Consider the following 12,421-nt stretch of genomic DNA (forward strand, 5'->3'; position numbering starts at 1 on the left):
CTTCCCCTCCTCTGGCTGGGGACCAAGCTGGCATCGATGAGGTGAAAGGGGAAGGCAGGGAGCCATTGGCTTCCTGGGGTGCCCTGAGGAGGTTTGGGGGTGCAGTCAGAGCTCCCAGAGCCAGCCGGTGGTGGCCGCTGCCCCCAAGCGTCCAGAGGTGCCCACCTGCCTTAACTTGAAACCCAGAAATCCGCCCTGGGGGTGCTGAAGGGCAGTGAGCCCAGCTCCCCCTGGTTGGTGCAGAGGCCCAGGGAAGGGTCGGACAGACTTCCTTGGGAGCTGCTGCCCCCGAGAGGTGTCTGGGCCAATTACCCTGCTGGGATCCGGAGCCCTAAGGGTCCTGGGGGCCCATCTGGCCCACCCTCCCTCCCCCATCTTATAGACACACAGTGAGTCAACAAAGGGTGCCCCAGTGGAGAAAGCACTGGACCGGGAGTCAGGAAGACAAGTCTGAAGCCTACCTCAAGCTCCTACTAGCCAAGGGTTCCTGGCCAAGTCATTTGAGTTCATTTGCCTCAGTTTCCTCAGTGGCAAATGGAATTAATACTAGTAGTGTCCCCCTCGCTGTGAAGATATATTGAGAAAACACATGAAATGCTTTGCAAACCTGAAAGGGTTGTAAACAATTTTATTATTCTTAGTTAAGTGACTTAGCCAAGGTCACAGGTAATAAACAGCGAAGAGATTCAAATCCAAGTCCTCTGAATCCAAACCCAAAGCTTCTTCCTTCCCCTCATTGAGAATGGTCTGCACCTCCCAGGTGATGGGGTTCCAGTGACCCCAGCGCCCCACGGGGTACAAAGGGGAAAACTGAGGCCAAGTGACTTGATCAAGGTTCAGATTTGAACTCGGGTCCTCCGAAGCCAGCATCCTTCTCACTGGGCCATCCATCCTTCCTGGAGGACACGTAGCATGTGACTGATGCTGCCTCCTTTTCTGGTTTGCCTTTCTCTGATCAACAGCGAGCGAGAACATTTCCTCATATGACGAGATAGCTTCTCCTTCTGAGAACTGCCTGTCCGTGTCCTTGGACCATTTACCACCTGAGGAGTGCTTCGTGTGCCCCTAAACTTGGCTCAGTTCTCTCTGGAGCTGAGAAATGAGGCCTTTGTCGGAGACTTGCTATTCCATTTTTTCCCAGTTTGTTGTTTCCCTTCGCATCTTGGCTGCATTGGCTTTGTTTATGCAGAAACTTTGTCATGTAATGTCATCGAAGTGATCCATTTCACTTCTTGCCGTGTTCTCTATGGCTTGTTTGGCCACAAAGTCTTCCCTCATCCCTAAGATGGGCGGGCCAGCTTTTCCCTGGTCCCCCAACTTGTTTACGGGGTCCCCCTTTATTTCTAGATCAACGGGGTGTCTGGGCTGAGCCGTTAGTCTCTGCCTAGTTTCTGTCGTAGTGAGGATCCCAATAGCCTGGAGCTCTGGGTTTACTGCACAGTAGGTTATTGTGGCCATTATCTACTATGTATTGATTTCCTAACCTATTCCATTGATCCACTCTTCTCTTTCTTTTTTTTTTTAAACCCTCACCTTTGGTCTTAGAATGAGTACTATGTATCACTTCCAAGACAGAAGAGTGGTAAGGGTTAGGCAATGGGAGTGAAGTGACTTGCCCAGGGTCACACAGCTAGGAAGTATCTGAGGCCAAATTTGAACCCAGGACAACTTTCCCATTTCTTAGGCAGTACAGTTTGTTTTGATGAATACCACTTTATAATATAGTTTGAGATCTGGTACAGCTATGCCTCCTTCATTAATTCTCTTCATATTTTGACCTCTTGTTCTTCCAGATGAATTTTGATGTCATTTTTTCTACCTCTAGGAGATACTTTTTGGATAGTTTGGTTTGACACTCAATTGGCAACCTAATTTAAGTAAGGTTGTCATTTTGAGTATGTTGGCTCAGCCTACCCATGAACAGTTAGCATTTTTCTGATTACTTAGGTCTGATTTTATTCGTGTGAAGAGTGTTTTGTCATGGTGTCCATACAGTTGCTGGGCTTGTCTTGGCGGTACAACCCAGGTAGTTTATATTGTCCAAAGTTAAATTAAATGGAAGTTCCTTTTTCTATCTCTTGTGATTGAACTTTGTTGGGGCTAAATAGAAGTGCTCGTGATTCGTGTAGGTTTATTTTGCGTCCTGCTATTTTACTAAAGTTATTCATTACTTCAATGAGTTTTTTAGTTGATCCTCTAGATATACCATCCTATTGTCTGCAAGGAATGATGGTCGGGTTTCCTCAGTGTCTCTTCTGGCTCCTCCATTTCCTCCTCTGCTCTTCTTGCTGTAGCTAGAGTTTCTAGTGCAATGTTAAGCGCTAGCGGCGATCATGGACCTCTTTGCTTCGCCCGGATCCTGTTGGGAAGGCCGTCACTTCCTTTTTTGATAGGGAGACCGAGTGATCAGGGACTGTGCGAGAGACCGTTTTACCTCGATTTTATCCATGTTGGATGTTGTCTGTCTGGACACCAGATGGATGACAGTGTGATAAGGGGATAGAAAACAGCCTCGAGGAGGAATCCCTGACGGTTCACTGTCAGGAGAGTGAGACATCTCCAGGGATAAAAGCGTGGGTGTCGGTGCACCCAAGCTGGCAGGAAGAGCCCATGTCTGGAGGGCAGAGCCAGATTCCAGAAAGGTGAAGGGCGGGTGAATGCCAGCCTCTGTCTGGGAAACACCACCTTGAGAAAAGGCTGCTGCCTCCCAGGGTCCAGGTCAGCCTGAGCCTTCTAGAGGATGCTGGAGAAACTCTGGGACATCCAACTCCTGTGTCCCATGTAATGAGAAAGAGCCTGGACTGGGAGTCAGGAGGACTCGGTTTCTTCATCTGTAAAAGAAAGGGACAATAAGGCCCCTTCTGACACTAGCATTCTGGGTTCTGCTGAGGCCACTTGCCAGAGCAGATAGAGGTCTAGACGTGGAGTCTAGAATTGTGGGCTCAGAACCCATCCCAGCTATTTTGTGATTGGGTCTCGACCCCATCTCACCTCAGTTTCCTCATCTGCAAAATGGAGGTTACAATAGCACCTGCCCCTTAAGACTTGTGAGACTTCCATGAAACAGTGTTTGCAGAAGGCTCGGCAGACTTGATGGTGCTGTACAAATGGCAGCTGGTATTTCAGTGTTCTAGATTCTCTCCCTCGTCCAACATTCTCAGTCTATATTCTGAGGTACCTCCCAACTCTGGCATTCTCCAGTTGATGTTCTAAGACTTCCCACTAGCAGTGACTCTGTGTTCCAAGGTTCCTCCCAGCTTTCACATTCTCCATTCCACGTTCTCCAAGCTCTAGTATTCTCTGTTCTCTATTCTGAGATCTCTACCAGTTCTGTGTTCCAAGATTCTTCCCAGCTTTAACATCTCCATTCCAGGTTCTAAGACCTCCACTAGCTCAGCCTCTCTGTGTTCTAAGGATCCTCCCAACTTGAATGGTTCTTGGTTCCAGGTTCTAAGACCTCCAGTAGCTCAGCCTCTCTGTGTTCTAAGGATCCTCCCAACTTGAATGGTTATTAGTTCCAGGTTCTAAGACCTCCAGTAGCTCAGCCTCTCTGTGTTCTAAGGATCCTCCCAACTTGAATGGTTCTTGGTTCCAGGTTCTAAGACCTCCAGTAGCTCAGCCTCTCTGTGTTCTAAGGATCCTCCCAACTTGAATGGTTCTTGGTTCCAGGTTCTAGGACCTCCACTAGCTCTGCCTCTCTGTGTTCTAAGGATCCTCCCAACTTGAATGGTTCTTGGTTCCAGGTTCTAAGACCTCCACTAGCTCAGCCTCTCTGTGTTCTAAGGATCCTCCCAACTTGAATGGTTCTTGGTTCCAGGTTCTAAGACCTCCAGTAGCTCAGCCTCTCTGTATTCTAAGGATCCTCCCAACTTGAATGGTTCTTGGTTCCAGGTTCTAAGACCTCCACTAGCTCAGCCTCTCTGTGTTCTAAGGATCCTCCCAACTTGAATGGTTCTTGGTTCCAGGTTCTAAGACCTCCAGTAGCTCTGCCTCTCTGTGTTCTAAGGATCCTCCCAACTTGAATGGTTCTTGGTTCCAGGTTCTAAGACCTCCAGTAGCTCAGCCTCTCTGTGTTCTAAGGATCCTCCCAACTTGAATGGTTCTTGGTTCCAGGTTCTAAGACCTCCAGTAGCTCTGCCTCTCTGTGTTCTAAGGATCCTCCCAACTTGAATGGTTCTTGGTTCCAGGTTCTAAGACCTCCAGTAGCTCAGCCTCTCTGTGTTCTAAGGATCCTCCCAACTTGAATGGTTCTTGGTTCCAGGTTCTAAGACCTCCAGTAGCTCAGCCTCTCTGTGTTCTAAGGATCCTCCCAACTTGAATGGTTCTTGGTTCCAGGTTCTAGGACCTCCACTAGCTCTGCCTCTCTGTGTTCTAAGGATCCTCCCAACTGTCACACTTTCCGTTCCACAGTCTCCAAGCCCTAATATTCTGTGTTCTCTGCTCTGAGACCTCTACCTGCTCTCTTGCGGAGGGTTTTATGGTTCTTCCCAGCCCTGCCATTCTGTTTCCTATCCTAACCCCGCCATCCCCACAGGCTTGCTCGGACAATTGCTTAGCTCACACCAGCTTCTGATGAAGCAAAGGATCCTGGGAAATCATAGAAAACCATTTTGTACCTGCACCTGCCCTGGGTAGGCAGTGATGGAGTGGCCTCTCGGCTGCCCCTCCCAGCAGAGCCTCCATCCCCCAAGTCGGTGCCTGTCCTCTGGATGTGCCCCGCCTGGCAGGCTCTCCCTCCTCCTGCCTGGCTTCCTCTCGTGGCTGGCGCCTCGTCCCAGTGCTGCCCCCGTCTTGTTGGTACTCGGGGCTTGCACGGTGCCCCCCATTAGACCAGGCGTCCTTGAGGGCAGAGGCCGCCTCTACGGCACGGGCTACACTGGAGGCCGTCACTGTTTGCTGACTGAGCCAAGGGCTCTGTTTCTGCAGGGTGGGAGAGCAGGGAGCCGGCCCGTCCCCCGGCAGCCACTTGCAGGCAGCTCCTGCCTCAGCCTGGCCCCTGGCCGGGGCCACCCCGAGCTGGAAGAGCCTGGCCAGGGGCTCCCTCATTTTATAAAGGGAGCCTGAGCCTAGGGTGGCCCGTGCCAGCCTCCTGCCAGGCAGGGCTGCCCAGGGGGAGGGGATGGAGTGACGCCCCCCTCCAGAGGGGCCGGAGGAGGAACCCAGCTGGACAGCCAGTGCTGGAGAGAAGAGGGCAAAGACTAGAGCCCGTCCGGGGTCCTGGGCGGAGGAGGCAGGCCCCTCGCGTGCTCCAGGAGGGGGGCGGATGGGAGAGGGGACAGGCGCAGGCAGGCTCCAACCCAAGGGGACCCGGCTGGCAAAGCGGCGGAGGAGGAGCCGGCACGCCGAGTCTGGGTGACAGAAACCAGGAGGGGGCTCTGTTGGACGCCCCCTAGAGATGTCCGGGGGCAGGCGGGGACGGGAGTCGCGCCATCCGCCTCTCCCCGGCTCCGGGGCTTGCCCGGCCCTGCCCGGCCCGGACGGCCGCCTCTGGCTCTTACCGCGCTCCCCCAGACCGGCCGTGGGAGCCCCCAGGAGCCTCCCTCCTCCCTGACGCGCCCTCTCTGTCGTTCCGCAGTTCTTCCCCTACGGAGACGCCTCCAAGTTTGCCCAGCACGCCTTCCGGACCTTCGACAAGAACGGCGACGGCACCATCGACTTCCGAGAGTTCATCTGCGCCCTGTCCATCACCTCCAGGGGCAGCTTCGAGCAGAAGCTCAACTGGGCCTTCAACATGTACGACCTGGATGGGGACGGCAAGATCACCAGGGTGGAGATGCTGGAGATCATCGAGGTGAGCCCAGGCCCGGGAGGGCCTCCTCTGCTCCCCTCCACGAGGCGTGGAGAGGCGGGGTGTTAGCCAGGGCCCTGCCGATGAGTCGTGCCTGAGGCAGGATTGGAACTCGGGTCTGCCCGACACAGAGTTCCCTGCCATCCCAGCCTCCCTATGAGGACTGAGGCTCAGGGGGTGTTCGTTGGGTATCTAAGGCCAGCATGAACACGGCAGGAGCCACCAGGCTCCCTAAGAAGGGGGAACCAGCCCAAGGCAGAGCTCGAGGGCCCCCTGCACTTCTGGCCTGGGCAAGATGGCGGCCTCATACAGTAAACGAGGAGGTTGGACTCACTGACCTTCCAGTGGGCGCTTCCATCTCTCAGGGGAAACACCTCCCATCCCATGACCCCAGCCAGGGCTACTCACTGGCCTCGGCTCACTCTAATCCCAGATCATTTTGCTGATGGATGGAGTGGGCTTGGAGGTGGGAGGTCTGGGTTCAAGTCCTCCCTCAGTTGTGTGACCAGGACCAAGTTCCTTAAGTTCTGTGAGCCTCCCTTCTCTGTCCCAGAAATGAAGTCTTCAAACTCCCCGTCCAGAGACGCTGGGACAGGGGCAAACCCGAGTTGGGAATTGTTGTTACTGTTGTGTGCAGGGCTCTGGGGAGGGGCACGAAGATCAAATAAGCAGAGAACCCGCAGCCACTGCCTTCGGGGATGTCCAGTCCTGACCGGCCAGGGGGTGTCATAGTTAGGAATCTGGACCAGGAGCCAGAAAGATCCCTGCTTCAGGCACTCGCTGGGGGACCCTGGACAAATCCGCCTCGGTTTCCACAACTGTAAAAGGGGGATCGTACCAGCACCTAGCCCCTTGGGCCGCTGGAAGGACCCAGGAGGACAGGAAGGGCCCTTCCGGGGCTCTGTAAGCAGTAGCCGAGGTCTTCCTCGCAGATCATGAAGGGCAGCCTGAGGGAACGGGGGACGTGCGGGCAGGGAGGCAGCCCGGAGGGCTACACAGACTTGGGGGAGCTGAAGGAAGGGTTGGGGTGCTGGGCTCCAGAGGATGGGCGGTCCCCATTGCCATTGGCAGAGGAGGAGGGAGAGGGGCTCCGGCCAACAGCACTCCCTCCTCCTCCTCTGCCATTGGCAATGTTGGGTCCCTGCCTGTAGCGCCGAGCGTCACTCGGGCCGGCGGATCAGCACCAGGTCGTCCTGCCCCGAGCCGGGTTCTGACCTTCCTCCCTCCCCGTGCCAGGCGATCTACAAGATGGTGGGCACCGTCATCATGATGAAGATGAACGAGGACGGGCTGACGCCGGAGCAGCGAGTGGACAAGATCTTCAGCAAGATGGACAAGAACAAAGACGACCAGATCACGCTGGACGAGTTCAAAGAGGCGGCCAAGAGCGACCCTTCCATCGTGTTGCTGCTGCAGTGTGACATTCAGAAGTGAGCCCGGCCCGGCCCGGCCCACCAGGACTTGCCCACGTCCCGTTCAGTCTGCAGCTGCACACTCGCCCACACCCACACTCACACTCACACACACCACATTGCTTGGACTACCCGTGTCAATGGATTTGCTTTCTGTGTTCGAAACACTCGTGTGCATGAGAATTTCATTTGCTCAAGATTTTAAGTCTCTCTATTATAAAAAGAAAAAAAGAGGAGCCGAACCCGCACCAACGTGCTGTGTACACTGTCCTTCCGTGGCGGCCCCCCGTGTCCCGTTGGATCCAAGCCGCGTCGCCGTCCCGTCCCCGCCGCCCGGCGCCATCTCCGTGAATGTTGATGTTCCTCATTGCATGCGCGCTCCCAGCCAGGGCCGCCCTCCCTCCATCCGGCCCGTTGCATCTCTGCCGTGGGAAGACCTGTGTCCGAGGAATGCCGTCCCCCGTGGAAATCCCCCCAGCCGTCCCCCGTCCGTGTCTAGCCACCCCGCAGACCCCAGCTCTTTCCTGGAAGTCCAGCGAGCGGCCGGTGGAAGCGCATGGAGGTCCGCTCGGACTTTCAGGAGCTTCCCGAGAGCTTGCAATCGATGTGTGTCCCAAATAAATTTCTAATATTTGACTTTTCCCCTCATTCTTCTGTCCGCCCCTTCCCTGGCGGGCCCTGAGAAGGCCCCTGAGCGGCACCGGCCCCGACCCACCCAGGACAGGCTCCTCCCGGCCCGGCCTCCAAGCTCAGGTCCCAAAGGGGATGCATCGGGAAAGCCTAGGTCCCATTTGGGGCGGCCTCGATTAGGCAGAAGAGAAGGGGCTGGGGGGGAGAGCCAGGATCAGGGGGGGCAGGTTGTGGGGACGTTTGATAGGAGGAAAGCCTTCTGGACAGCCGAGGCTCCCCCAAGGCGGCAGGATCCCAGATCTAGAGAGGGAGGCCATCGAGTCCAGCCCCCCCCTGCTTTGCAGGAAAGGGGACTTGCCCAAGGGCAGCAAGGAAAAGAACAGGATTTGAACTCGAGTCCCCTGGCTGCCAAAGCAGTGTTCCCTGCAGGAAGGCCTAGAGGGGCAGCCCCGCAGAGAAGAGAAGCCCCCTTTGGTTTCCTACCACCCATGGCTCGAACTCCTCATGGATCCCAGGAGAAAGGAGGTGACCCCCCAAAGCTCCCTGAGGGCACCCATAAAGGCAGAAGGTCTAGAGGGGGGCCGTGGGGTGGTGGAGGGCCTGAGCTTGCAGGAGGCTCAGGGAGGGTTGGGGGGGGGGGGCCGAGAGAACAGCCAGGGACCAGGTAGGCAGAGGCTAAGAAGCTGCTCCAGCTGGAGTGAGCCGCCCATGCCTGGAGGGCTTCCAGGGGCAGGTCAGCCCCTTCCCAAGGAGGGATTCCATCCTCTGGCCTCCGCCTGGGGTAACAGGGGGCTGCCTGGACAGGATGCCCCAAGGGAGGCGGGGCTGCGGCAGCTGCTGACTCAGGGCTGGGCTGCTCCGGAGCCGAGACCCAGAGAGGCCAGGGAGGGGGCCGGCTGGCCTCCCCGCCCTGAGGAGGGTGATTTCCCCAGTTCCTCGGCCCATGGAGAGCGGGAGAGCCCGCCGGGGCTCCTGGAGGCTCCCACCAGAGCCGATCGATCCTTGATGAGGAAGGGCTCGGGCCAAGGCTAGTCGTTCCTGTTCCTGCCAGAAGGTGGGGGTTGAGGCTCATCCTCCACGGGCAGAGCCCTTCCCCAGAGAGCTGCCAGGCAGACGGCATATCTCAATTGGCACATGGCGGAGTACCTGCTGTGGACAGAGGGCAGGAGCCCAGGCCGGCCCCAATCCATCCCTGCCCCTCCCGCGTTGGCTGGAGGACTGTGGGCGAGTCATTTCCCGTCAGCCCCCCCCCCTCCCCCGGTCTCAAGGGAGAGGGGCTTCCCATTCTGGGAGTCCCTGACGCCGCCCCTAAATGCCAGCGCTAGTCTAGGCTTGCCCCCGGTCCCTGCCCTCAAGAAGCTCGTGCTGGGGAGGACGAGGCAAGGTGGGCGCAGAGGAGACATGGGGCGCCGGGAGGGGAAGGCAGACCCGCCATTTCTCCAGGAGTTCAGCCCCAGAGAGAAGGGAGATGCTGAGGCTGCTCCCCCGGGTTTGGGGGCCGTATTGGCAGAGAAGCGGCCGCAGCTGGAGATGGGGGACAGGCGGGTGCAGCATGGGAGAAAGGGGGGAGGGGAGGGGAGGGGGAGGGGGGCTTCCCTTGGCTTGGAGCAGGGAGGAAGGATCAGACGGAGGCCTCTGAGGGATGGACCATGAGGGGGCGGGCAGAGGGGGGCTGGACGGCCGCCGTCTTCTCAGTGGCGGGTGAGGAAAGGTGGGGGCAGGGACCCTCGGGAGCGGTTGGCAGAGGGACAAGAGGCTGGAAACTGATTTGGGCAGTGGCACTCGCTGTGCAGTCATCATTCACATCCAGCTCTTCGTGGCCCCTCGGACCGTGGCAGACCTGGAGTGGTCGGCCATTTCCTTCTCCAGTGGACTGAGGCAGAGGCTAGGGGACTTGCCCAGGGTGACGAAGCACTAGCTTTGTCTGGGGCCACATTGGAGCTCCAGGGCAGGGAGATGGCACAGTGGGACAGAGCTCTGGGTTTGGAATCAGAAGCGCTGCTCTTCCCGAGTTCAAATCTCAGGCATTTACCAGCTGGGTGACCCTGGGCAAGTCACTTTCCGCGTTTGCCTCAGTTTCCTCGTCTGTAATGAGCCAGAGAAGGAAGTGGCCGACCGCTCCGGTATCTTTGCCGAGAAAACCCCCAACGGGGTCGCAAAGGGCCGACCCGACTGAAAGGACTGGAGCCCCAGCCCCGAGGAGGTGCTTCAGGCCCGCTCTTCACGGAACCGAGCTCGGTTTGGGAAGCGCAGCAGGCGCGGAGCAAGCCGAGGCTCGGACCGGCTGGTCACGCTAGTCTGAGGCGGGGAAGCGGGGCGGAGTCCAGCCGGAGCGCCGGCAGCACAGGACAGAGAAGAGGAGGGAGCCCGGCCGGGGCCAGCGGAGGGAGACTATGAGGCCCGCAGCAAACTTGAGGCCGCCGGCCTGGAGGGGGCGCTGCTCGGGTGCCATTACAGGGGAGCAGCCCCCACCTTGACTAGTGAACTAGGGGGTGAGTGAAGGAGGCCGAGGAGGCCGGCGATGGGAGGGGGTGGAAAGCGGGGAGCAGGGACAGCTGGGACGGGGAGGGAGTTCAAGTAGTCCCCCTGTGCGGACGGCTTCTGCCCCAGGGGGAGTCCTCCGCGACGCTGCGGGGTCGTGTTAGCTTCTGGAGCTCTTTCTTTCTACTGTCCCACGGAAAGCAGAGGAGCCCCGCGCGGCCCCCGGCCGCCGCTAATGCCGCGCGCCGAAGGGACGGAAGCCCCAAGGAGGGAGGGAGGCTCCGCCCTCCTGAAGGAAAGCTTAAACAGAGACCCCCAGGGAAGCCCAGCGCCGCGGGCGGATGTGGCTTGTTGTGGACCATCAGGGTGGGCGTGGCTAGAACGTGAGAGAGCGGAACACCGGAAGTCCCCCTGAAAAGGCAACCAGGAGTGGGGGAGCCAGGGGAGAGGCCCTGGGGCTGGAGGAGGGGACCCCAGTGACGGTCCCGAGGGGGGAGAGAGATGCCCAGAGGAGCTCCAGGCCGGCAAGCGCAGAACGCTTGGAAAGCTGGGGGGGAGGGGGGGACGGGCCTCAGTAAGGAGTCCCAAGAAGAGGCAGCCTGGAGGGGGAGATGCCAAGTGGCCAACGAGGATGAGGCTCAGGAGGAGCCGCAGCTGAGTCTTCGTGGAACCATGAATTGGTCCAAGCTGACTGCTGGGCCAGCCAACGCGGAGAGAGAGGTCAGAGGGGGGAGAACAGACAGGAGCCAACAGCCAAGAAAGCCCAGAGCGGAGAGCGAATTGGAGCCTGTCCCACTGTCTGTAGAAGCTTGACACGATGGTTGCGAAAAGGTCAGAAGCTGAAGCCGAGAGGCTGACAAACACATGTAAAGTTTAAAATTAATCTACAAGAATTTCAAATATTATATTTTGTAAGATTTATTAATGATTCCTAGAAGGAACAATAAAACCACGTGCCCATGGCTGATCTACCTACTCAAATGGCCTAGTCCACCAGTGGCCGGACCCAGGAAGGAAAGAGCCACCCTATTTATCTCCTGCCTACATCAGCCCTAAGGACAGGAAGTCCGTGGGCTCCTGGGAAATGTCGTTCAAAGACACAAGATTTCCAGAGCCCAGAGGGGAGAGAATTGGATCCTGTCCAGCTGGCTGTAGAAGCTTGACACATGGTTGTGAAAAGGTCAGAAGCCCCACCAGAGAGGCTGACAAACACACCAGGAGGGAAGCAGAGACAGTGAAGGACCAACAACAGCCATTTTTCTGGGAGTTTGGAGGAGAAAGTGGAAGAGATATCAGATGACTCAAATAAAGGCTTTTTGCTTTGTTTTTTAAGATGGGGATTCTTGCCAGTAAGTAGATCAGGAGACGCTGATGGCTACAGATGGAAGTGGCTTCAGGAGTCCTCTGGTCTAGCCCCTTTATTTGACAGATGAGGGAAGTCACAGATAGAGAGGGGAGAAGTTGCTCAGACCAGCCTTTAAACTCAGGTCTGATCCCAAGGGTCTTCTCCATTGGATCACAATGTTTAAAAATCTCTATGAAAATTATAACACGACTATGTCTTAGTAACATGATTTAAAAATAAGATGATGCCCACCTGAAATGCTATACACTCAGCACATTGCTTTCGATGAATATACCCCATTCCTTCCCAGGTCCAGTAACAGGACTACTAGCCTACTCCATGAAGGCAGAAAACTGAAATGCTTTTTAAAAAATTATTTGTAAGTAGAGGCAAAGTATTTTTACTCTTTCTCCTTGGCAATGTGGGTCAATGGCTGAATTTTCATTCATGGCATCACTATTGGATAGTAATAAATTACACTGAAATAAATGTAGAAGAGGGGTCTGGAGGCAGCCAAACTCTCCCAATATTCCCCTCCAAACAACTTTAAAATAATCCCTCAAGTCAAATTTTGAAGCTGCAGAGCCACCAAAAGGTGGAGGGAGACATTCTTTCAGCCCAGGACAGTAAGTAGGAGAGGGGAGGAGAGATCTGCCAGTATGGGGTGGGCACAGGCTCAGAACCCAAAGGAGGAGGAGGAGTGATAACTTTGGGAGCTCTTGGTCCAGAGACAATAAAGGAGTTGAATGACTGGCCAGAAAGGGA

The 12,421-nt window shown here is 56.4% G+C and overlaps 1 protein-coding gene across 1 annotated transcript in view; it reads left to right on the forward strand.

Moving 5' to 3' along the window:
* Nucleotides 1–7,836, forward strand: part of VSNL1 (visinin like 1) — a 41,723-nt gene extending 33,887 nt beyond the window's left edge. Inside the window, exons 3-4 of the mRNA XM_056814811.1 lie at nucleotides 5,576–5,791; nucleotides 7,025–7,836. Of these exons, the coding sequence (XP_056670789.1) occupies nucleotides 5,576–5,791; nucleotides 7,025–7,222 (414 nt within the window). The 3' untranslated portion in view covers nucleotides 7,223–7,836. The remainder of the gene's footprint in view (nucleotides 1–5,575; nucleotides 5,792–7,024) is intronic.
* The last annotated feature ends 4,585 nt before the right edge of the window (nucleotides 7,837–12,421 follow it).

This window comes from Monodelphis domestica, chromosome 1 (genome assembly GCF_027887165.1).
Source record: "Monodelphis domestica isolate mMonDom1 chromosome 1, mMonDom1.pri, whole genome shotgun sequence".
Lineage (NCBI taxonomy): Eukaryota > Metazoa > Chordata > Mammalia > Didelphimorphia > Didelphidae > Monodelphis > Monodelphis domestica.